General features: G+C 40.8%; 1 protein-coding gene across 5 annotated transcripts in view; it reads left to right on the top strand.

The window, feature by feature from the left end:
* Positions 1-26,182, top strand: part of KIAA0586 (KIAA0586 ortholog) — an 81,550-nt gene that overhangs the window by 30,988 nt on the left and 24,380 nt on the right. For 4 of the 5 annotated variants that reach the window (XR_010364099.1, XM_064422999.1, XM_064422997.1 and 1 more), the window contains 7 exons: positions 73-310; positions 898-1,139; positions 1,550-1,626; positions 3,240-3,374; positions 4,960-5,140; positions 8,435-8,574; positions 12,082-12,169. Coding sequence is in view for 4 of the 5 variants with exons in the window: in XM_064422999.1 (XP_064279069.1) it covers positions 73-310; positions 898-1,139; positions 1,550-1,626; positions 3,240-3,374; positions 4,960-5,140; positions 8,435-8,574; positions 12,082-12,169 (1,101 nt within the window). In the remaining variant the exon portion in view is untranslated. The remainder of the gene's footprint in view (positions 1-72; positions 311-897; positions 1,140-1,549; positions 1,627-3,239; positions 3,375-4,959; positions 5,141-8,434; positions 8,575-12,081; positions 12,170-26,182) is intronic. The other variant, XM_064422998.1, reaches the window with a different exon arrangement.

The raw sequence follows: 26,182 nt of genomic DNA, 5'->3' as shown, positions 1-26,182 counted from the left end.
AACTGACTCTCTCTGTCTGAGATACACTTCCTGCTTTCCTCTTTGATCTGAAATTTGGCTTCCCACGTGCAGGAGCTGAGATTGCAGCTGCCATGGGCCGTGTTGTCACCCCTGTGGTCACCCCTGTGGTCACCCCTGTCACCACACCTCCCCCAGTAGCCACACCGAGCCCTCCTGCCTCAGAATGGGAATTCCAGGCTGAAAAAAGGGAAAGTCCAAAGCTTCCAAACCCGTGGGATGGTGCAGAACTTCCTCTGGAAGAAGAGAACCCCAGTCCTGTCCCTGAAGAGCCATTCTGTCCTAAGACTGTGTGAGTTCAACAGGCTGCACAATTTTCTTGTTCCTTGAAAACTGCAATACATATATTCTTTCTACAGATATGCTCAAAAAGTCAAAAAGAAATGCTTAATGTATACATCAGGAGGCATTTGTGATAAGGCAGGATTGGGTTTTCATTTTTTTTAATTGCTTGAAGGGCAGTTTAGAGAAAAATATGAAATCAGGGCCTTTCTCAGGATTTATCAGCCCTTATTCATTGCCCTGCTGAACACTGTACTTAGTAAACTTGTGTTGCTACACCTGCCAGTAACACGTAGAGTGAAAATGAAATATTGTGTTATTAGCATTTAAATGTTTGTGTTACCTCCTTGGGAATACACGTCGTAATTTTTAGTTAAAATCAGAAACTCAAAGATAACATTGTTTAACCATGTTAACTGTTGAACTATTCTGTAAAATGCTTTGCTCTTGCATTAGAAAAAATAGTTCAAAATTAGTTTCTTTTCAGAATTAGTTCTTTTCAGTAAAGAACTAGAATTCTTTTCAGTATAGAATTCAGATGTTGGTCTGCACTGAGTGTGTCTTGGTGTATTCACAGCGCACGTTCTGTCCTTGCAGGGAGATGTCAGTGGCCAATGATGAGGAGCCAGAAGCCTTGGTTTTCCCATCTCAGCAGCTGCCAGGGAGGCTCTGTGAGCCCCTGCCCTGCCCTGCCCAGGTGCCATCCCCTGTGCCCACGGTGAGCTCTGGGGTGTCCACCCAGGAGAGCAGCCTCACCCCCACAGGGACTGAGACCACGGACAGACCCCTCTCAGAAGGGGAGGTGCTCTTCCCCTATGGACAGCCACTGCCTGCAGCAGGTAACCAACTGTGGAAATCAGAATTTGAATAATTTCTTATTCTTATAGAGCTGCAAGCATTAACTTGCAGTTTGTGAAGATTAACAAGGCCTTGTTGTTCTTTTTCCCGTCGCTGAACAAAATGCTGCTGTTTATTAAAGAAAAAAGATTCAATCTGCTCTTTTGTCATGAGATCAACTTGGAAAATAACTGGGACTTGTCTTGCTTAAGTACCATGTGGTACTAAGTTGTTATTGTGAAAGTGTAAGAAATAGGAAAAGAAATATGAAAATATGTCTTCATAATAGACATCCAGCAGTAGGAATTTCCAAATTTACTAAGGCACAGTGTTGCACTTAAAGAATGTGGCTTGGGTTTCCTGTCATGTAACTTGAATGTTTTTAATAGTTGTAACATAAAATATTTTTCAGCCTTAGCAGAAGGAGGATTATCTCTTCCAAGCCTTGCTGAGAGCTTATCCAGTACTCTCCGAGATGCCAATGAGATGGTAAGGAACTCTTCCATAAAGAATCACAGATAATGTGGGTTCCACCTTGGTCATCCTACTGAATTGGATGTGCTTTAGACTTTTTCACTCACCAATTTTTTTAATTCACACTTTTAAACTGCATACTCACAAGGAGTGTTAGAATTTCAGAACACCAAAGGAAAAAAACCCACATTATACAAACTAATTTATGTTTTTTAAAAGTTGGATAATTCATATACTTCTGTAGGTGAAAGATAGCTATTATGCACTTTCATTTCTTTATTGTTTCTAGTTTTAAGGCATTTTAAACAGAATCTAACATTGCTATGCTCTGAGCTGTTGCAGCTTTGAGCCATCTTTTAATTGCTTGCATGATTAAATTATTAAAGTGGGTTAGCTGAGGCTGGAGTTAGTTAAAGCTGCTTAAAACATCAGAATAGTTTCTTATCCAATGTCTGTTGTAGTCCATGGTTCTGGTAGCCTTCCAAGTCAAGATATTCTCCATTCTCTTTCTCTTTTGCTGTTCCTCAAATGCCTGGACTTTCCCTCTCTGACTTTGTGTAAAGCCTCTTGGTAGGCTGTAGCTGTGACATAATTATAGGAGACATGATGGAGAAGAGAAAGCTCTGGAGGGACCTTGCCAATGTATAAATATGTGGTGGAAAGAAGTAATGAAGAAAGAGCCAGTGAAAAACGAGAGGCAGTGGGCACAGGATGGAATTCAGGAAATTTGGTTTAAACAAAGATTTTTTTACTGTGGAGTGGCCAGGCACTGAAAGAAGGGCTGCCTTGGGCATCTGGGCTGGTCTAGACAACCTCCAGAGGTCCCTTCCAAGCTCCATAAGACAAGTTTAATATTCTGGAGCAGGAGTCCCCTTCTCCTGGCCTGTCCTTCCTACCCAGAGCTGCCCATGAGCATCCATGATTCCATTCAAGTCAGAGAACATCCCCAGCTGGAAGGGACCCACAAGAATGATCAAGTCCCAGCTCCTGGCTCTGCACAGAACCCCCCAAAAGCATCCCACCACAGTTGTGAGACTGCCCTGGACTGGCAGATCTTCAGGTGCCTCGTCTGTCAGTCACACTTCTCCCCTAAACTCTGGGCTTAAAACTCTGACAACAGATGAACCTAAATTAAAGTTCTCTTCATCAAAGGAACAATTGCCTGCTGAGATATTCTCCCCTCTCTCTGTCAGCTGGATTGGAACTCCTTCTAGTAGTTCTCCTCCTTCTGGTATTTCTCCATCCTCAATCCAGGCTGTTTGGTTGAGGAAGGTGATTCCTTGCTGGTGAGAGCAGCTCTGAAGCCAGATTGTTGCTAGCAAAGGATGTGTGAGGATTTAACTGTTTCCCTGATCTTTGGAGGCCTGAGGGGCCTTGTTCCTCTTTAAGTATTACAGTATTTTGCATCAAATAAAGAATGTGCATGTCTGTGGATAAAAGAAAACAGTGTGTCATCTGTTTGCTTATTTTTAAATGCTTGAATTTTCATGACATAATTTTACAGTGTGGAAACTTACGGTTAAAAAAAGCTTAGTTGTGAACTAAAGTAAGAATTATTCAAATTCCTACCAGAAACCAGTTTTGGAGCATGTATTATGTGGATTTTTCTGTTTGTTTCTTTGTTCTAGGATTATGATCCTCCAAGTGAAGGTCAGGTGGTGAGGAGAATGGGTAAAGGCTGTCACAGGGATCCTGTCCTGGCTCTTCTAACCAGATTAAACCAAGCACCTGTTTTTGTACAAGAAAGAATAGAGCAGTTGGAGGTAACTTACAGTCCTTGGCTTTCCAGTACAGTAGTTTTGAAGTGATTCTTTCCTGCTCATAAAATACCCCAAATGTATCCTTCCTGTTGGTTGTAGAACAGCTTCATACACTTCATTCCCTGCTGCAAGTGATCCCACTTCTGTTGGCTTCATTCTTGTGTAAAACTCTCAAGAAACACTGAAGTCTCTGTTACAAACAAACTGTACATCCTGTGTACCTCGTTTTCCAGGTGTGTGACTGTCCCCATGTCCCAGGTTTGTCCTGTCACTTGGAGAACCAGGGAATTTTCTGTCACTTCAGCAATACAGGTGGAATGTTCAACAGTACAAGTACACTGCATTTAACAGCCACAGGAGTGTTTTAGGGAGCTATGAAGAGCAGCTCAGCAAGTGTTTACATGTACTTTGCACATGCTGTTGATACTGATCTTGGAACAAAACCTCAAAAATTCAGTTGGCAGAAAAAAAGAAACAGAAAAATGAAATTATCTGCATCACAATTTTTTGTCACACATCTGAGTTATTTCTGTGTTGGAAAATAGCAGTTTGGACTGGGTGTTCATTCTCACTGACATAGCTGGAGGAATGCTTGAGGGAAATGAACTTTGAATGCTGCAGCAATGGTTCATGAACACATTTATTTACAGCAGATCTTGCTTTTTTGTGATACTACTGATGCATATGCTGTTCCTTCCTTCTGTCTTGGTCAGTTTAGTCTAAATAATTACCAACCTGACTCACCTCCTTGGCTGTCCCTTTGTCTTTCTTTATTTTGCTAATGAGCTCTGGTGGCTGGACTTGGTGAAAAGCTTTCTCCAGTGTTAACTCCCAAGTCTGCCTGTAATTGCAGTGCCATTTTCTCATCAGCACTGCCAACTACAAATGAAGTTCTGCTTTGCTTTTTCCCTTTCTCACAGTCACAGACCACTCAGTCTGTCCATCCAAGGCAGATTCTGGCAGGGTGTCCCAACCCCCTAGATTCTGGCAGGGTGTCCCTTCTCCTTCAGAGGAGAATCAGCATCCTCCTGGATGTTCCCTGTAAGGCCTCAGAGTGATACTGTGCACATGTGTGTGTGTGTGTGTATTCCACCTATTTTCTGACATGGAAGCAAGCTGGGTTTAACCTGAAGCTTTAAAAGTCAGGATCCAGGGAACCATCCCTATTTTTAGTGCCCTCCAAACCCACTTGAAAATTGAAGCTTTCATCTGACATGCAGTGCAGAGAGTCGATAGCTTTTAGATGCTGCCAATGTTTCAAGGTCAGGCAGTCAACAGTGGCCAAATCTATAATATCAAAGGCTTCATGTGCTAAAAATGTAGCTTAGGTTCTGATCATGTAGAGATACCACTAACAGAATAAATGATGTTTGGCTGCAAGTGTTTCTTTTCTGTCCTTCTGATAAATGTAGATCTTCATTTCAAACCCAGATGATATCTCCATGGCTTGTTTTCTTCATCCAATGCAAATAGAATAAACTTAAGTTTAGAAAAGCTTTCAGAGTTAATGTAATTAGAAAACAATACCTAGGTTTGGAAGACTTACACTGGGTTTTTATATGTACTGTGGTTTTGGTGTTCCCTGCAGGATTCTGATGGCAGCATTGGGGAGCTCAGTGAAGGTCAGAGGCCAAGGCTGTCCAGAGCACAGGAGAGAATCCTGATGGGAAATTCCATTTTTATGGAGCATCCAGCTGCTCAGAGCTTTGGGAACAGACCACGCCAGGGGCTCCGTTCTGCATCTCCAGGGCAACTTGCCCAAATTGGTGGTACAGTTACATTCTTATTTCTTCTCTATGATATTCGTGGGGATTCTGAGGATTTTCCATAACAGAATCTGAAATAATTTCAGACCATACAATCAAAATCCAATATTTACAGGCAATTCCTACAATGAAATTAGTAGTGTTCCTCTTTCAAAAACTGGATTTAATTCAAGCCTTGTCTTCACTTTTCTCAGCAATTTCTTACAACTGGAATAAAAATCATGGCAAACACCCATTTGCCTATACAAAAGTTAACTTGTAAAGTGTGTATCTTATTCTTTTAAGTCAAATTCAGTTCTGAGTAACAGATGGAGGCAGTTTCCATTGGACAGGTGTTAGCACCAGCACTTCAAGCTGCTTCTCTGTCCCCTTGCTCAGCACTGCTCCTCTTTGCTGTTATTACTCCATCGTGGTGATTCTGCAGTGCCTCATAAATAGCAGTATATTTTTGCTTTATATATTCCTCTAATGATATTGAAATTGATTTTTTTCCCAGATGGATAGCTGAGGTACACACATCTTATACAAAGCAGGGAGTTACTGTTGGTAAAGGAGGGAAATTTATTTTATTTCAGTTGAAAGTAGTGCTGAAAGCAGTGGTCCATCCTTCCTCCTCCTTATTTTTTATCCCTGGTTCTCTGTTGTTATCTGAAAATGTGCTTCTATAATTGTTTAATGTAGCTGCTGCAAGCATGTAGAAAGTCTTTATTTTGTTGACTGTGGTTTTAAATATGTTTAAACTGAACTGAAATAATTACTGAGCTGTTGCAACACAAACGTGGTTGCACTGATTCATCAAAAGTTGTGTAAATTAAAGTGATCAAACAGCTGCTTTTCTGTCCTTTTAATTTTCACATTTATGAATTTGACAAGAGAAGCTTATCTCACATTATTAACCCTTGACCAGTGGGAAGTGCATTGAAATTAAATGTGTTTAACACATGGCAAAAACAATCTTGGAGAAAATAAAATATTTGCTTGGTTTTGAAGTGATTAACATTTGAACTGGTCACACAGAGAGTAACCTTTTAAACCAGCTATGACCTAACATTTTGGACAACTACAGCAGTGTCAACCCTGAAAATATGTTCTGGTACTTTATATATTATCAAACTTTTCCTTTAAAGTAGTTTGTTGAAGGTTGTTTGAAAATAGGTTGCATGATATTTCCTGAGATAAGAGGTTTCTGTGAGTCACTTGTTTGACTTTGTGTTGGTAGAGGTCAGTCAGCACTAAGGACACTGATGGAGCAATAAATCAGTGATCAGATCATCTGCAGATAGTGCAGGACAAGGGGGAATGGTTTTAACTAAAGAGGAGACATTTAGATTAAACGTGGTGAAGAAATTCTTCCCTTCAGCCCTGGCACACAGAAGCTGTGGCTGCCCTGGATCCCTGGCAGTGTCCCAGGCCAGGTTGGACAGGGCTTGGAGCAGCCTGGGATGGTGGAAGGTGTCCCTGCCCATGGCAGGGAGGTGAACAGCATGAGTTTTAAGGTCCCTTCCAGCTCAAACCATTCTGGGATTTCTCTGGTTCTGTAAATCTGTAATGGTGCTCAGGACCATGGAGTTGGAAGATGCCTGTTAGTGGCAGAACCTGTCCCTATGTCTGTCTGTCCTTCTGCCCTCCTTACCCACACTGTCCATGGCTGTGCCTGGCACAACGGGGTTGTATCTCCTTTTATCTTTAAAAATAATTTTTAAAAATTATTTAATTCAATTTATGATGCCCTTTGACTGTCCTGTAAATATCTTAACACCTTTCAAGGCAGCTCCTGCATGTGATGATAATCCACCAGCAGTGTGTTTCTCTACTGATTTTTAAGGTCATCTCTAAATCTTGTAGAGTTGTTTTTAGTCTTTATTGCAGCATATTTTTGAGAGGACATAGAGTAACTACCATAGGGCAATGCCTTGTTCTTTTACATAATTTTTATAATCCCAGACTGAGTTCTGTTGCATTCTGATGATTTTTAATTTAGCTTCCCTCCCTCCCCACCTCTGAACAGTAATTTGTTGCATTGCTAAGGAAACAACATTATATAAAAGCTTGGATCTGCTTTCCAGACAGGAGTTGTTTTCCTATCAAGGAGGAACAGAAATCCTTGTTTCTAAGTCCTTTTTTTACTGAAGTCAACACTGAAAGAAAACAATCTGGTTTTGCAGGGAGGGTTGGGTGAAGGGTGGAAGGGATGATCTGTGATTGTTTCCACTTTCCTTTCCAACCTTTTTTCTCTCTGCACTGGGATGTGATTGCCTGTCCTTCAGTGCAAGTCAGCGATTTCCTGACAGCCACAACAGCTACCATGCAGGGCCATCATTTTATTTGACAATTATTTTCAGGGCTAATACTAAATAATAATAACACCATGGGTGTTAGAGCTCACATATTTCAGGGTGTGCATCTCTGCACATGAAACCTTGCAGTGGATACTCAGTTCCTCTGGCTGAATGAGTCACCCACAGAGGTGTCTGTGGGAATTTTGGGGATTGTGTGTCTGTAGGTTGTTGTCAGTTTTGTGACCAGTTTTCATTGGTATTATGGGAACACAGTGTCCATCTGTAGGATGGAGCAGGTGTTGCTCATGTAGGTACATAAGAGCATCTTGATGATCAGTCATTTATAAATCCTTGTTTTCAATGCTAAAAGTCAGGGATATAAAAACCAACATGCAAATGAAATGTGGCACATGCAGTCTTAAAGTGAACAATAATTACAGTTAATTAAGCAATGATTATAGTTAATTAGGCTTAAAATTCATTCTTTGGCTCTGTATGATAGCAGAAGGCTAAAGTTAGTTCATGAGCTGTCAGTACATTTTTCATAAAGATGTTTTACACACTTGCAGGCTGCAAAACCATGATAAATGTTGGATTAGAGAGCAAATTATCCCTTTAACAGAGACTATATACAGGTTTCTTTTAGTTCATACAGGAGTGAAACATTTAATGAAGAAGCTTTTCCGATTTCTTTCCAGTAAGTGTGATAAAGCTCATTAAGCATATAATAGTATGATGAACTGTACAGCTCTGAAGCTTTCTCAGATGCTGCCACATTAGAAATCTACAGATGATAAAGCTGATTTATTCTTTCAATTTCCACAGACATGTATTTCTTATTTCATTTTTATCCCCACAAGAGCAATTTAAGGGGTATACAATGAGCCATGTAAGGAGGAAATCATTCTCTTTAACATTGCATGTCCCCTTGTTGGAAGTTTGAAAGGCTGCACATTCTGCCATGTGAATTGACCAGGAGATTATGGCTCCAGCTCATGAAGGAATTTTTTTCTCTCAGCAGAAATTTTTGGAGATGCAGATACAAGTCCTAGTCCAATGTTTTTGGCTGAACTGGAGTCACAGCCAGGTTCAAATCCTGCTCTGCCAGCAGCCCAGCCAGGCTGCAGAATGACACCACTCCCAGAAGATCTGTCCCAGGTGAGCTGAAAGGATTTTTCCTGTGCCTAGTCAGAAAGAGCAAACTGAAACCTGGGAAAATAAACTTTCCTGTTTCACTGTCATGCCTGACATCACAGAACTGGTGCATTAAAGTGACACATTCAGCTGAGAAGGGTCAAAGTGTATGTGTGCAGTAGAGGTGACTGTGTTTCCTGTGACAAATCCTTACAAAATCCCTTCTTTAAAGCTCAGACCTTTTTTAGCTTTTCTGCACTTCCTCACAGCCTGAGGGGTCTCACAGGATCCAGTCCTATACAACATTCATTGGGGCATTCCCATGTTTTAGGGACACAGTCCTTCAAATGCAGGATGACATCCTGGATATATGGCTGAGGAGGTGAAAATAGAAATGTAGAAATTTGGCCTCATGAGCTGTAACCCACTCAGCATTCCAGGAGCTTCATTTGTCCTAATAGGGGCAGGGCTGGAAAGGCAGGGAGGATGATGAACCTCAGAGCACTTAAAGGTAGAAAAACATCCTATTGATCTCTGCTTTAAGCCTAGACAGTTAATTTTTTGCTACTTTATTAGTATGTGCTGTTACCTAGAGATGATGGTTTACTTGCTAACTAAATCAAATAACAAGTGGCAAAAGCTAAAAATGAAGTGGCAGACTACTCTCTAATATGTGAGGCCTCACAGTGTGTTTGAAAGCATTAGATACTTACCATGGTTGTTGTATTCATGGATAAATTCTGTCCTTCCCTGATGATTTTTTTTGTTGTATTTGATGTTTTATTTGTATTTTTAAAAATCTAAAGTATCTTGCATTAAATTACTGTTGGGTCTATGTTTTTGAGCCTTGATGTGTATTGTGCCATTGGTGTCTGAGCAGTTATTAAATTTGTCACCTGAAGTGATGTGTTGCATCTTCAGAGAAGATTTTTAATGTTGCACCTCTTTTACTTTGAGCTCACCACAACAGACTTTCGTGGAATTACTGTTCACAGGCAAAAGTGGATTCTAGCCAAAAGTAATAGGGACAGAGAGGGGGTAACACATGTGCCCTTCACACAAGATATACAGATAATTATATATTATCTTATCCTTTATCTGTAGGTAGTTATACATTATCTTATCTTTAGAAACTTTCTTGCATCTGAACCATTAGTGTGGCTTTTTTTTTTCCTGCTGGCATGTAAAACTCACTCTCCCTTCAAACCACACAACCAAACCCCAAAACTTTGTGTGGTTTGGTTGGGTTTGGTTTTTTTCCTGAATGTGGTTATTCGTGATTTAACTCTACATCACTTTCTCCCAGGATAACTTTTTATGAAGTGATCATAGATGTTCACTGTGGTTAAGCCATATTCTGTAAGATCCTCTACTAGATCTTTACATCCTTCCCTGTACCAGGTGATTTGAAAGCTTATTGTGACAGCAGTTACCTACCCTGTGACAAGGATGAGCTTTCCCCTGCTTTAATTAAGGATGGCATCTGTGTTCAGCTCTGCCATTGGATCTGCCTTGTCACCTGCCTGCAGGAACAGATTTTCTGGTAACATTACACCAGCTAAGAGAGCAGGAGCTGCTGAGGCTTTCAGGGTGATTCATTCATTCTATGCAATGTTTAAGGCAGCAATCACTTCAGACTTCTTGAAGGATTTCCTCACAAGTTAGTCACTCACATCTTGTTCTTCATCTGCAGACAGTGTTTGCCTTCACTGAAATCAAACCGTATCACCTACGTACAAAGGCAGAAGACAAATCTATTCAGGAGCAAAGTTTGCTGAGAGACCTGAGCAATGCAGGATTTCAGATGCTGTCCTGCTGTGCCTTGGCCTTGGGAGGTGATGGCACAGCCTGGGTGGTTCCTGCAGCCTGAGAGAGCAGGATCCTCGTGCCAGGGGGGTTTGGCAGGGATGTGGAGCTGCCAGATTTGTTTGCTCCCTGACACTGGTGTGTAGGTCAGGTTTTCACCAGCAGAAGGAGCACTGAGTTTTCACCCTGGGCATGAGCAAATGCCTTTTAGTCATGAAGAGTGAAGCCTGTGTGGTCACTTAGTCCAAAACAAATGGCTTAAGTCATACAGGAATTTTCTTATCTACCCAAATTCCTTGGCTGCTCCTCCATTTCTGGTATTAGATTTTTTTTGAGATTTATATATGCTTTTAGCCACTGTTAGATAGAAAGCCAGACTAAATACATCTTTACTTTGACCCCTCCTGTCCATTCTTGTGCAACAATACAGGAATTGACTGTTATTTGTGGCCATTTTGCCCCCATGGTCTTAGCTCTAAGAAGCAAGAGAATGACTTGGAGGAAGCTGAGCTCTTCCTATTCTAAATAAATCATTTTGATCATGGGAGGGACAGGAACATTGAAGTCATATTTGCGTGGCTACACATTCCAGAGATGTTAAATCTAAATAATTTGAAGTCCCAAATGCATTGTTAAAATCTTAGAAAATCACTTGGTTGCAAAATATTTTCATAATATTCCTTTGTAAGTATGGATGTTTTTATACAATCTGCATTTTTCAAGTGGGATTGTCACTTTGGTATTCTCATTAGCTTTCATTTTTAGTATTTCAAAATACATGGTTTTTAATCTTCAAGAATGCAGAATTGTAGGTTATTAATCTGTGTTATCTCTAAACTTCTATTTGCAGCTTGGTTAAGTTTAAACTGAGTTTTGCTGAATTACAAATCCAATAGGAAAAAAAAAACACTTCAGATGGACCCATGAGAACTGTTATACTACTGACATTTAATACTAATTTAATATATTGGTGTCCTTCAGTCACATTTCCATGAGACCTTCATGCTCTCAGAAAATAATCTCAACTCTTTCTCATCTTGTCTGCTTTAAATTTGTCAGTTTTAAGAGAAAGCTTAAGTCTTCCAGATAGGCACAGAGTGACAGGACAAGGGGCAGTGATTTTAAACTGCCAGAGGGCAGGGTTAGATTAGAGATAAGGCAGGAATTCTTCCCTGGGAAGGTGTGAGGCCCTGGCACAGGGTGCCCACAGAAGCTGTGGCTGCCCCATCTCTGGAAGTGTCCAAGAGCAGCCTGGATGGGGCTTGGAGCAACCAGTTCTAAAAACATGGCCAAGGAAATAAATTTTAGATTTGGCTTGAGTTTTCCAACCTGTGTGCTGAAATTTTTATATTTCTTTTCTCTTTCATCTTTCCCTTCCTAGTCAGGAGGGTGATACCTAGGGAGATATCCTGGGTATTGAAGAAAGCCAGGGAAATTTTATGTTCTTTCCGCTACATGCTTTGAGTAAAAATTGAAAGTCTCCTGTGTCTTCAGGTCTAAAGTGGCACTTTTCCATCCATTCCTGCTGCTCCCAGGATGTTTGTCCAGAGGGAATAGCTGTAATAGGCTAATTCAGAGCTGAATTCTCTTGAAGTCAGATGTAGGGAACATGTTTAATGAATCTTTAAAAACTTCTTTGGATGTTTCTTGAAGCTGAATGTAATCTTGCTGTGCTTTGACATCAAAAGTGAGATTTGTAATGTGATTTTAATGCCTGATACCTAGGAGGAAAGCCAAGGAGCTGCACACGTTCAGGCTGTGAGACCCCGAGTTATCTTTGTGAGAAGGAAATCTGAGGAGATGCAACAAGAAGGTAAATCAATGTCAATATGCAGAGTTCTCTCAGTTAAGCACATGGCTTCTAAATATTGTTGTATACTGACATAACAGTGGTGATTTTTTTAAAATTTGATTTTCCTTGCTGTACAACATTTCCAGACATTTCTGTATGCAGAGTTTATACACATGCACAGAGTTATGGCTGTGTGTGTACACAGTTATGTTATTGTTGGGGTGCACTGAAAGGATTGGAAATTCATCCTGGAGAAGAGAAGGTTCCAGGGACACCTCAGAGTCCCTTCCAGTACTTAAATGGGCTCCAAGAGATCTGGAGAGGGACTTGGGAAAGGCATGGAGTGGAAGAACAGTGGGCAGTGGCTTCACACTGCCAGAGGGCAGAGTTAGATGAAATATTGGGAAGAAATTCTCCCCTGTGAGGCTGCTGGGGCCCTGGCACAGGGTGCCCAGAGAAGCTGTGGCTGCCCCTGGATCCCTGGAAAGGTCCAAGGCCAGGTTGGATGGGGCTGGGAGCAGCCTGGGATGGTGGAAGGTGTCCCTGCTGCCCATGGGAAGGGGTGGAACTGGATGAGCTTTAAGTTCCCTTCCAACCCAATGCATTCTGTGATTCTATGAAATGTATCTGTATGGAAGTCATGAGAATCTTGGCAATTAAGTATTTATTTAAATTTGGATTTGCCAAGAGCATTGCAATGTGCATTTTCTGTAGTCAACTGAATCTTAATTGCTTTATAGAGTGCTGTTCAGCAAAGGAGATGTTCATAATGTTGTGATAAAGGGAGTGGCTCATATGCTTGATAAAACACAGGAGTGCTGCAGGAGAACTGAAAGATAATGTGAAGTTAAGATCATGCAAATGTGGTAAAAAATACCTATTTTCAGTGTTAAAATGACCAGGTTTGAAATGGGCTTCAAGCTGGTGTGTAACAGATGAAGATTTTCTGTTCTGAAGGACACTAAGTATTATCTCTGCTGTTTTTGGAGGTTGCTTAACAGTGTTTGTAAAGGTGTTCAGGATGATGAAAGAGAGGGAGAGAATATCTTTTGTTTATTGTAGTTCATGTCAGTGTGGAAATAGCATAGACTGTGCACATGACTGCCATGGGTAATTGTTTTAGCAGATAAGAAGTTTGTGGAGGTGCTGCAGTGAGATGTGTAGCAGTTTTAATCTTACATTCTAAGAACAAGAATCTAAAAACCTGCCTGTCTACACTATATGCAATTATAATTGCTCCACCCTAGCACTGAGAAATTCTTCCTTCAAGCCCTTTTAAAAATAATTCTTTGAACTTCTTCCATTTAATTTTTTTAAAAACATCTCATCGAATTCTGAGGGAATTATTCTGCTTCAAATATTTATAAGTGGTAAGAAAAGCCCCAGGCCAATGTTATTGGTCGTGGGACTTGGAACCTGATTTCAAAACCGTGGTTTGCATATGAAGAAAGTTATGAATAATGTAAAAATTATCTATGGATAATTAGTGGAAAAGCTTCCAGAGCTGAAGTGGCACAATTTAGAGCAGGTCTGTGTTTAGCTGTTTTTACCTCTGCATTTATCTGTACTGTAAGACAAGAAATTTGGTCATGGTCCAGCTGTGTCTGTGAGCTGAAAATGTGTGACCAGGAGATGGCAGTAGTCAATTTTCTTTGAGAGTCAAAAAAAGAAAAAAGAAAAAAAGGATGATTTATATACCAGGATAATTGAAATCTCATTCGAAGTATACATATTTAATAAGCCAATAAAAATCTCAGGGATTAGAGAATGGAAACAACTGTCTGTCACTTTTAACCAGAATGTCTCCTCTCTCTAAGCTTCACCACGGAGACCTTAATCAGGCCAAAAGTTGAGGGTAAAAATTAATAAGAAGCATTTGAAAGAAAAAGGAAAGCTTGCAACATGATAAGTGTACGTGGGTTTAAGTAAATACAACATTTTAAAATTAAGCACATCTGTTACTGTAAGTTCAAAGCACCTTGTTTATAAAAGCTTCATGTCAGATGGTTCTTTCCCTGGGAGAGCAGGGGACAAGGAATGCTTGCCTGGATATGGAGAAGCATTCTGGAGGCAGGACCATTTAGGTACTTTTTCAGAATTTAAAGGGTAAGTGATTGGGTTGGTATTAAGAGTTTAGGAAATCCAAAGCCCTGAGATGAAGTGTGAATTCACAGTGTTTGGAGAAAAGGAAAATCGTTTTGGACTGCAAGCTGGATGTTGAAAAGCCATTTTTTGTATAATTGATAAGTGCATGACAAGATTTGATTCATCTTTTGGTGGCCATAAACATATATACACATTAGAGCTTTCTTTTGTTGTTTAAAAATTTCTGTGGTCTGCAGTGAACATGTGTTTTTACTGAAAGAAAGTTGATTGATGGCTTCTAATGAAAGTTGAAGTTCAGGACTGCTACAATATCATGCCTGAAAGGGTAAAGTCTCCTGAAAAGTTACAACTGAAAATCAAGCCTGGATGTATTATTAATTGAAATGTGTGCCTTCTCTAGACACAGTGGAGACAGTGGTTTGAAAACACAGAGTTGTAGTACATAATACACATGCATATATATTTTTGGCTTTATAATACCCTTTAATCTTTGTACCATTCTTTCATATATCTTCATGAATTTAATAGGAGAGTAATTGTTGTGGTTGGTGGATGCTCATATTTCCAGGATTTAAGCATTTTCAGGCTTACATTAAAGGGATTCAGAATTTTTAAAATTAAAATGAAAGAACAGGTGGCAATGCTTGAGTGCAGAGCAATTTTAAACTTTAATATGAGCAGCTCAGAGGTAGATGTATCTTCACTTAATTATTTTCCTACAGCACAGACTCTCAAAATGTGACCTAGAGAGCACAACTTGATGATAGTAATTCCTTTTTATCTCCAGCTAGTGAATTATGTTCAGGCAGTGTAAATACATGGGGAAAGGAATATTGGGACACTAAGCAATTGGCTTTGTTGCCACGGAGAGATTGCACAACTGTTTGTGGGAGGAGATGATCTGTGCAATAAATGAATAAGATGACAAGAAGCCCTTAAAACAATCTGTATAAAAACAAAAATTCCATAGTCCTTATTCAGTATTGAAAATGGGCTGCTTCTGTGTTAACATTGACATTAGGCTGTACTGAAAGCTGTAATGCTGAAAATATGGCTATAACTAAATACTTCTTTGTCTTTCTTCTTCAGCCAGGAATTGCTCTGAGTTAGGTTTTGGGTTATTTTTTCTTAAAACTCTTGTGGAGTGAGGCAAATCTGTAACAGATGCTTCAAGGAAGGAAGAAGATTAGGATAAGGCTAAAGGTCTTTCTTTTTTTTCTTAGAACTGGAACTGTTTTGGTCAAACTCAGTGACTATTCTACTGAAAGCTTACTTCTCCCTTCATATCCTGCTGTTTCTTTTTTTGGCCTGAATTTCACTGAAGGTTTTTAGAAAGACTCTCCACAGCACCCTGGATATAGCAGCCAGTGAAGCAAAGCAGAGCTCTTTCTCCACAGAGCAGGGAGAACCACCACAAGTGAAATAGTTTGTGTAGCCTGTATTGCTCCTTGAATTTGCCTAATTTCTGAGAGAAGATCTTGGAAATCAGAGGAATGAAGTCACTTGGCTGTAATTAAGGCATTTTTCAGGCAACTGTTTCATGTAAGTTTTTTTTCTGGGCTTCTTCAGAATTCTTGTCACAGACTCACATGATGGTGTGGGTTGTAAAGGACCTCAAGGACCATTTAGTTCCATCCCCTGCCATGGGCAGGGACACTACCACTAGACCAGCTTGCTCCAGCCTGGCCTTGAACTCTTCCAGGGATGTTTCTGATCTATTTTTCCTCTGGTTTTCCTATCCAGTTACCCCTCTGTGCTATCAGGTGGCTCATTGACATCACTCAGTTAATGTATTTTACATTTGGACAAGTCAGGAAAGGCAAGACTGCATTTCCCACAGAGGCTCTGGCTTTTCTCTAAGTAGTCATTAACTTTTAGGTGCTCCAAGTTGTTTAGAATGCCAGTTCTCAGGGAGGTTTTATTTATTTTGTTTATTCTGCATGTGTCCATAGGAGCTACACAATAGCCCATGCAGTAGAAAACGTGTTAGTGATAAGTGTGCATTCTGAATAATATCCCACATAAAATCCTCAGTAGCCACACTTGAGAGTTTCTACTGTGAATTCCTCTAAGTAAATATTTAGCTGTGTTACAGTACATTTGGAACAGGAGCTTTTAATTCCTTGGCTTTTGTAAATATTATTTATCTGTTAAAAAGTGTCATTTATATCTGTGGCTGCTTCTTTTCCCACTGAGTTACTTCAGTTATTTTTCAGACAAAATGTTAAACCAGAAGTTGGACTTTCCATAGCTTAAGGCAAAATCTTGTGTGAATTTGTCACTGTGGATGATGATGTGCTGCTGTGGGTGTGTTCTGCTGCTTCAGGTTTGAGTCATGAGGAACCAAACAGCAGGAATTGCTGGAATTTCATCGGACTGTGCACATCTTCGTAGCCATTCCCAAAAAATCTCTTCCAGGGAAATGCCCCTCTGCTCTCATACAGCTGTAATTTTTTTCCTTCACTTACTGGCCCCGAAGGTGTGAAGAATAGTAACCACAAACAGGTGAAGCACAGCTCTAGTTTGTTTTTTGGATTCCTAGAATGTAATTTGATTTTTTGAGGCGCCTAAATGAATTGAAATACAAGTGGTCAGATGGAGAATTTAAAAAAAACAAACAAGACAACACAGTTTATACTTGAAGCAAGCTGTACCAAGCAGTGTCACGTTGCCCTGCAGTCTGAGGGTTTGCTGCTGAGGGCTGTGCTCAGGGAGGAGGGATTCTCCTCTGGAGGCCAGCTCCACACCATGTATTGCCAATCCTTCCTACTTGGCAATTTCCTTCTACTTCTGAGAGGCTGAGAGTTTGTTCTTCTCTTCCTGCAGTCCTCCTTCGGTGTCACAGCTCTCCCTGCTGCAGTGACATTGCTGTGACCTTGTGCTGAGGCTTTTGCCTTGTGCAAAGCAGGAAATTTCCCTTTTTACCTTCTCTTGGTGCCTGTGTGATGGTGCTTTACACCCATCACAAAATCTACACACTTTCTGTATCCTCACACCTCCCTCATCTGCTGGGTGTGTGTTTGGGTGGTCTCTGGAGGGAACCATTTTGTGTTTTTCATACAGTAAAAAGAATAAACCCTCCCTTTTGAGAAGACCTTTGTGTTTAAATGCATTTATTTTGCTGAATTTCAGGGTGTGTTCCTGTATCAAGCCCCTCCTCTGGTCTGAACACAGCAGCAGGGATTTTCAGTGAAATTCCAGCAGCAGATGGGGTTTTTTGTGCAGAAAGGGATAGAAAAATGTCTTCAAAGTTATGTGATCACTACTGAAAGCATTATTTCCTATGGAGACTGTCAAATATTTAGTTTTTTTGCTTGTCTTTATTCAGATTTTCTGGGACTCAAAGGTAAATATTTTAAAATCTCATCTGATTCTTTCTTCAAGCCTAGATTTTAAAGGATTCCAGGTGATCTAATCCAGTGACCTGTGGCATCCCTCTAAGTGTGTTTTATAGATCACAAGTTAAACTTCAGTTAAACTGCTATTTCAGTCATGAATGGGGGCTGTAATGTGAAAATATTGAGGGACCAGTCCCTTTTTCATGCAGATAAGCTGAGAACCTGTGGCACTGCTTCACAAAGCACCCAGTGTACATTTGGGGTTTCAACTTTTTCATGGAATCACAAAATCACAGCCAGGTCTGGGTTGGAAAGAACCTTAAAGATCATCCAGTTCCAAACCCCTGCCATGGCAGGGACACCTTCCACTGTCCCAGGCTGCTCCAAGCCCTGTCCAGCCTGGCCTTGGACAATTCCAGGGATCCAGGGGCAGCCACAGCTGCTCTGGGAAATCTGTGCCAGGGCTGCACCACCCATATAATAGAAAGAGTTTCATTCCAATATCTAAGTCAAATCTAGTCTCCTTCAGCTTAAGGCCATTCCCCCTTTTCCTATCACTTTTTTATACCCCTTTTACCTCAAAATATCATGCGGTGCCTAGTCCAGGTGCCTGCTGAGCTGCCTACATCACATCAGCCAGACACCAGAAGGTTCAGAGGATTTTCTGTTCTGAACTATATAATAAAAATGTAAAGGACTTCACATCCAAATTAATTGGAATGTATTTAAAAAAAAAAGAGTAATAATTGCATTTACTTTTCAAACACTTGTGATGACTTGGAACCAAAGTAGCACAGTTCTACCACTGCAATTCTCTGTATTTTCCCTTTTTTTCCCCATCTTTTTGCCAGTCAAGGTGGGGTTTTTTACAATTGTTTAATTGTTTGGAGGATTTTGATATTTTGTTTCATTTCAGGGCTTTTGGTAGCTTGTGTCTCTAGTGACCAGGCATATCCTAGGTAGAATACTCCTTAAAGAAAGTGTGCCTCTTGCTGCTGCACATCCACTCTCAGGAATGTACAAGCTGAAAGCTCTAAATTGCTATTTCCACTTTGGCAGCCTTCCTTTGATCTCTCACCAGTCCCAGTTTTAGATGTATAAATCCATCTATTGTCAGCCTGTCTGGGGGTGAAGCTCCAATGTGAGGCTTTTCCTTTTGTTGAAGACTCTCATATGGGGGTGAATCAACTGGAGTTGCTGTGGATTGCAAACAGGGGATGGAATTGATAACAACTATTAAATGCAAGTCTCTGATCTCCTGGACACTACCACACTCCTCCCCAGTCTGTGGAAATGGTTGTGCCAGGACAGCTTTTCTCACAGCCTGTCTGGGGTTTGTAAACATGCTGGGATCTGACTGAAGCAGCTTTGTATTGAGGATTATGATTTGTATGCACTTTTACAAACTTACAGTAATTGCTGTTGCCTTCATTGTAAAGAGCAAAAAATAAACACACACAATAAACCCCTTTAATGGGCACCGATCCCACTGGCACTGATCTTGAGCAACTCTGAATAAAAGCAGATGGTGGCAGGCTGGCTAGGCTGACCTGCTTTCACCTTTCATGCAAACATTGCTTATATAAATGGGGGACACACACAAAAAATTAATGGGCTTGGGCAAGCCACCTAAGGACAGAGACTCCCCATGTACTTAATGCTTACATCAGCCCCAGGGCTGTTTCCAGTTAGTTCTTCTCTGGAGGGAGAAGTTTCTCACAAATTAGTGGTTCCACAGCTCTGAGCCCATGGTTTAACAAGAAATAAGTGATGTGCAACTAGAAAGTAAGCATGTTTAGCTGTTCTGTGGCCTGTGTATTGTGGTGGGTTGTGGAAGAGAATTAGAACAGTCTCTCCTGAAGCTGTTGCTCATTTGTAGACAAATAGTTAGTCTGAAGTCCCTCTGCACATCATCTGCTGTCATAGTGTTGTGAAGAGGCATTTGATTTTTGTGGTCTTGTACTAGTTTAATTCACATGCCTATTTGTTAGCAGTGATGGTAAAAGAATGTAAATTGGGATTCCTGTTTGTTCCAAAGGATGTGCCCCAGTGTGTCACTGCTACAAGATGTGGCCAGAGGGCTGGAGCACCTCTGCTGCGGAGACAGGCTGGGAGAGCTGGCATTGTTCAGCCTGGAGAAGAGAAGGCTCCAGGGACACCTCACTGTGCCTTCCAGTACCTTAAAGGGCTCATAAAAAAGAGGGAGATGGACTTTTTATAGATAGAGAGTGACAAGACAAGGAGCAATGGTTTGAAACTGAAAAGAGTCAGGTTTAGATGACATGACAGACATGAAGAATAAATTTTTTGCTGTGAGGGTGGTGAGGCCCTGGTACAGGTTGCCCACAGAAGCTGTGGCTGCCCCTGGATCCCTGGAAGTGTTCCAGACCAGGCTGGATGGGCCCTGGAGCCACCTGGGATAGTGGAAGGTGTCCTTGCCCATGGCAGGGGTTTGGAACTGATCTTTAAAGGTTCCTTCCAACCCAAACCATTTTGTGATTCCATGATTCAGAGAAAAAGCATTCCCTTTCCAGCAGGGCATTTGATTGGAGTTCCTGTGTCCAGAATCTCACACAGATTCCAGCCTACAAAGGCAGTTTTCTGAATAAGGTACATTTCCACTTCTCAGTCACTCTCTGTGTGCAGCCTGATGCGTCCATACCAGCTAATCTGAGTCAGGAACCATTCCAGATCCCAGGCAGACCCGCTGCTGGCTGGCTTAGTTCAGTTGGCACACATCCTAGGATGACCATCCCTACTTGGATTAACAGTTATTTAAGTAGGTCTCTTATCTCCCTTTTTTTCTTTTCATTTTTTTTTTTTTTATAAAAGGCATCAGTATCAGAGCAGGAAGTCTTGATGCTTTTGGGTGCTGGCAACACATTGCCTGGATACTGTTTGGTGACAGGTGAAGACAAGGAGTATTGCAAACACATATTTCAACTTGGAGAAACATATATAGCACCGTGATAGGAGAAATGCAGGCTTTATGTCTTCAGCATGTGCTGAGCTGGTTACATTTTTCTGCTTGGTAGGGAAGGCAGATGTTGCCTTTTATAATTCAGTGGCTCGTGCAAGTCTGAGAGCAGCACAACAGAAGGAGCAGCTTCTGCTCTCCCCACTGTGCTGGCTTTGCTGAGCCCTGGGCAGAGGCAGCTGGACTCCCTTCAGCTTTACCTGTTCTGAAATTGCTCTCAATTCAGCTTTTTTAAGCACTACATAAAAGCTGGAAGGAGCCAGCTGTTAGAGTGGGGGGTGGGTAGGAGAGAAATCCCTGGGACATGAGTGTGTATGAGTGTGTATGAGGTGAGTGATGAATAACTCACAGATTCTGACTGTCTGCCCCCAGACCTCTTCTGCAAAGCAGACAGAAGCTGTCATTCTCAGACGATAAACTTCTTTTTCTTTTTCTTTTTTAATGCTTTGTAAATTTTTGGCACTGCTAAGGAGAGGCAAGGCACAGCTGTAAAGTTATGATGAGAACCAAAGTGGCCAATAAAGATGGATATTTAGACAATTTGTGTCCACAGTCAAATAGTATTTTAAAAATTCTACTGGTTATTAGATTGTGAAAGGGCTTGACTTACAGGCAGTTTTCATGCTGGTGCCCAGTGTTGTTACTAGGTACTTTATTTCTTGTTTTTCTGCATGCTTGAGAGTAAATAGACTTCATGCACCAAAGAGAAGCCAGATTTGTCCAGCTCCACCTTCTCACAGTGATACAAAGGATGCCTAAAATTAAATATAAATATAGGGTTCCCAAGCCCACAGGATTAATTTCTTAAGAATAGGAGCCCATGAAATTTTCAAATAATGCAACAGCATGGAGTAAATGTTATCTAGGATGTCTTCCAAGTGAAGAACACTATGTAAATACTGGTAATGCTCCTCTTTGATAACATGCTGATTTTGAGAAATGCAGGCTGCCAAAGTAGCATTCTTGTTAAAAAATGGGGTAAGGACTGGTGAGTGAAGATTAAAGTTGTCATGCATGACCTGTTGCTCAGTGCTGAGGCTGCACATGGGGCTGTGTTTTGTAACTCTGTGGAATAACATTTCCTAACATAAAGCTGGAGTAAAACCCTCTTCATCTTCCATGCAACTGATTCTGTAAGTGAAGTACAGCAAATCCTCCTCTCTGAAATACCACTTGCAAATGTGCTTTTGGTGACTGCCTTTGCAAGGAACAGTAGTAAATGATGGAGATGGGTTAAACTTTGTCTGTGGACTACTGTGCTCTGGTTTTTATCATAGTGCTGTCATTCAGGAGAGAAAAAAAAACCCTACACCTAGAAAAATGTAATTTAAATTTAGAACCTTTGTATGTCCTTTTGTTCTGCTCTAATCTAAAACTTATGTTTAGCTTTTAAAGAAGGAAGAGCTGGTTTTAAGCACAGTTCTAAACAACCTGAGTGAAAGTTGTTGAGTGTGACACAAAATATGGAGCAGGTCTGTGAAATGCATTTTTTCCCCCAGTGCTTTGGCTGTAGGGAAGTAACTGTTTCTCTTTGTGTACAGCATGACTTTGCCTTCCAGTTAACTCTTTCTTTTTTAATGTCATATAGGCATGTATTTTTCATACAAATTAATAAATCATCAACCAGATGTGAACAATGAAAATGTATTTCACCTTTTCTAGGTCTGGTAGAATTATGTTTCTATTTTGGCTCAAAATTAGCCAGTCAAGGCATCTTAGACCTATTGGATTATCTGCTGCTCTCCATCCTAACTCAGGTAGTTAAAGTAATAATGTCAGGATTGCATATCATGACCTTGTTTTTAGGCATTGTACATATTGCAAGAGTTAGGCAGAGCTGTGTTTGTTTAAAGACATTAAAACAGCTGCAGTGTCTGTCCTTGTCAGGCCATTGTATCTTCAGGATAAATAAAAAGCACGGAATTTGTTGCAAATTGCTTCATTTCTGACTTTTTTTTTAGTGTGTTTTTATTATCCTGAAAGCATAATTACAGATCTTGAGAAAATTGTTTAATTTACTTAACGGCTGCCACTGTTATATAAATCAGAGTTATAAATGGGGAATATTTACAAGTTTGAGTTGCAGTGGAAATGCACGAGTGACTTCTCAGAAGCGTTTGTTGCTTATTTCAGTAATTGGACCCGCTCCTAGACCCAGCCAGGCAGGGAGATTACACAGGGAATGCTTGTTGCTGAAGATGAAGCTTCCTTCCTGATTAAAAAGAAAAAAAAAAAAGAGAAAGGGGGGAGCAGTTTCCTGTCGGAATCCTCACTTTGAGGGAGCCTGGGCAGCCGTGCCTCCCCCTGCTCCAGCTGCCCTTTGTGTGCAGGAGCGCTCTGACAGACCATGTCCAAAACCCTTTTTATAGCAGCAATTGGGGTTTGCCTCTGCAGGCAGACCTGGGGTTTTAAGAGGTTTTTGCTCCTCTCTCATCTGCTTTTAATGCAGGACTACGAGTGCCAGTATCTCTGAGGTTTTAAGGCTTGATAAATAAAGGCTGTTCTGTTCCTGAGGTTCATCATTTTCTGGTAACGACCTAACAGAGGGACTCAACCCAAAATTTCAGCTGCACGTAGAAAATGTGGTCTGACCTCGATATATATGATGTGAAAAATGAATAACAGCAGCACTGCAGGCAAAGTCTTCTCTTGCTATAATGTGACAGCCCAGCCCTGCAGCAGAGGGTTCAAGAATTTGGCTGTACTTTTGGAAATCAGCCCTGTGGTTCTGCTGGGGAGATGTTTTAGCTCAGAGAGAGCACAGCACACAATGGCTTTGTTGGCTCAGTGCTTATGGCAGGACACTGGAGTAAAACCTGTTTTTTCTACCTGCAGTACGTGGTGGTTTGGTTTTTTTGGCCTTTTTTTGAAGTGAAGCCATGCTCAAAGGCTGGAGAGCAGCTGAAGGCTAGAACCACTTAAGGGGATGATTAGGGCCTCTGAATCTCTGATTCATTAATTCAGAGAGGGTTTTTTTCACTTTCTTAAAGGACAAACTCCCTCTGTCATTCCAGAGTCAGCCTGTTAAATGAGAGCCATACTTTCAGAGTGGATTTAGATCAGATATTAGGGGAAAAAAAATCTTCCCTGTGACAATGCTGAGGCCCTGGCAAAGGGTGCTCAGAGAAGCTGTGGCTGCACCATACCTGGCAGTGTCCCAGGCCAGGTTGGACACTGGGGCTTGGAGCAACCTGGGATGGTGGAAGGTGTCCCTGCCCATGGCAGGAGGTTGGAACAAGATGGTTTTTTTAGGTTTCTTCCACCCCAAACCATTCTGTGATTTCATGACGTGTGGGACACTGCTTTACAAGATACCCAGGGCATCTCAATGCCCAGGACATCTTCATGTCCAGGTCCTCGCTTGGATTTCCAGGTGTGGCTTCCTTGGTGCCATCCAAGCTCTCACACTCGTGTGGAGCTCCAGAGTGCAGGGTCTGCCAGAGGGAATAGTCTGAAGTATATGAAAAGAAAGTTCAGATGTTTTCAGTCTGAGAGTGAAATTGCAGAGGGCCCTTAGAGGTCTGAGTTATTGTGCAATCTCTGTAAGTAATTTGTAATCAAAATACCTTTGCACATGTCACTTTCATATTTCCTGTAATAAAACAGCAAGAGCAATTAAGATTTTGGACCATAATCTTCTACAAGCTTCTAAAAATGAGTGGGCTGGGGATTTTTAGAGTTATGGCTGAAATAGGCAGTTTTTAAATTTTTGATTGCTTCAAAAAAGGTTTGGTAATAGCTATTTTAATAGATTTTTTAACTGTAGCCTGACAAAACTCTTATGTGGCAACATAATTGATCTGAAGTTTGCTTAAAAAACCTAAGTAAGAAACCAGAAGAACTCTTCATAAAACTGGAGGACATCTGTACTTTGGTAACCCAGCATGTGACCTATTGGGCTTTATGCATTTCAGTTCAAAAAGAATCAGTAAATATATTGCCATATGCATGCAAATATGTTTAATAACCCTCTGTGTATCTGTAATGTTGTTCTGCCACAGTTCAGAAAGTTGTCTGTGGTCTTGGCATTCCTCAGGAAACATTAGATTAATATAGCTGCCTTTGTCATAGATCTTTTTTTCGTGTTTAAGTAGGTGTGTGAAGGCTGGTGCTACATAAATGAATTACATGGAAGACTTTGGAGGAAGAAGGGGCTTGTAAACGAGACTGAAATTAATGAATATGAGAATTAGAAATCAAAACTTTATGTTTAGTCTGAGGAGAAACAATTCCTTAAACCCTAACCACATGGCTGTTTCTTGTTTGCATCAACTCTGGTTGACTGTTATTGTCTTCTGTTAATTCTCTGGGGCAGTGGCCTGACTTTGTTGAATGAGCCAATTGTTTTCCTTTGTGTTGCCCATGAAGTGAGTCCCCATCTGGTTTGTATCAGACTGTTTTCACAGCCAACAACTGCTGCCTTTTCTATATCCTGACACTTAAGGGCCCCATGCTATCAAAGCATTGCTGTGATAGCCTGTCTGGCTGGGCCCATACAGCTGTGCCTTGCAGCTTGAAGCCATTACCCAAGTAATGGTAACTTAGAACTTGAACTGGCTCTTATTCCCATTGGTGTCGTGTGTACAGTGAACAGAATACATTTTTGTTGAACTCTGTGTTCCAGAAAAAAAAGAAAAATTTCTTGTGTGAGTTTATGCAATTGGTTCCTTTTTATTTTCCAGCAGCTTCCTGTATCTACAGGCAATTTTGTGTTCTTCTGAAATTAATGAACACAAGAAAATCAGTATTTAGTTAAGGAACTGTTGTTATTACTTTTATGGTACATTAAAGCTCAATAAGTGAAAATTAAACAAGCAAATGATTCTTAATGGGGATTTTTCTTATCAGATTTAGAATAGGTTTCCAGGAAACTTTCTGTGCGTGATATATGTAGGTTGTGTGAATAAAGCTACACCTTGGATACTCCACTGCTCCCTTTCCAAGTAGCTCTCTAAAAATGCAGAGCAATGCACAATGAGTCTGCATTAACCTGTTTACTTCTCATCTGAAGGATTAGGGAATGATTGGAGAACTCTGTAATGGTAGAGTTAAAACTACATTGCAGTTTGCATTGCAGAATTAGTGAGAGAGCCCCAGGCATGATCCAGACCCTTTCCAGGCTTCCAGCAATGTAGAAGACAGTCCTGTTGCAAGAGATTTTGCAACACGTGTCTTCTCTGCCTCCAAGGTTTAAAAAACCCCCAATATTGCATTAAATAACAGTGACACTTAAATGTTGTGTTTAAAGAAAGATGATCTTTAAGCCTTTGTTCTCTCCTGCTCTTGTGTAGGCAGCATAATGCTCAGTGACAGAGTAATGACAAGGGAAAACATATTCCCCAACTCGGAGATGTATTGAATTTTAAGTATATTCTAGACTGAGTTCTTCCCTGATATTGAAGAGGCAGAAAGAAAGAAAATAATGGATAATGTTTCTTAAAATTCTGGTCTTATTGTAGCATGTGAGGGAAATTGCCAGAAAACAGATTGCTTTATCTGATACTTGCAGAGAAAGTGTTCCTGAACTTGGGAGTGTGTCGTGTGTGTATAATGTGAATGAATCTGCTTCAGGTAACATATTGGGAGCCATTAAATTCCATGAGGCACACAAGA

Source organism: Passer domesticus, chromosome 6, assembly GCF_036417665.1.
Source record: "Passer domesticus isolate bPasDom1 chromosome 6, bPasDom1.hap1, whole genome shotgun sequence".
Classification (NCBI taxonomy): Eukaryota; Metazoa; Chordata; class Aves; order Passeriformes; family Passeridae; genus Passer; species Passer domesticus.
This window is presented reverse-complemented; position numbering and strand designations above follow the sequence as displayed.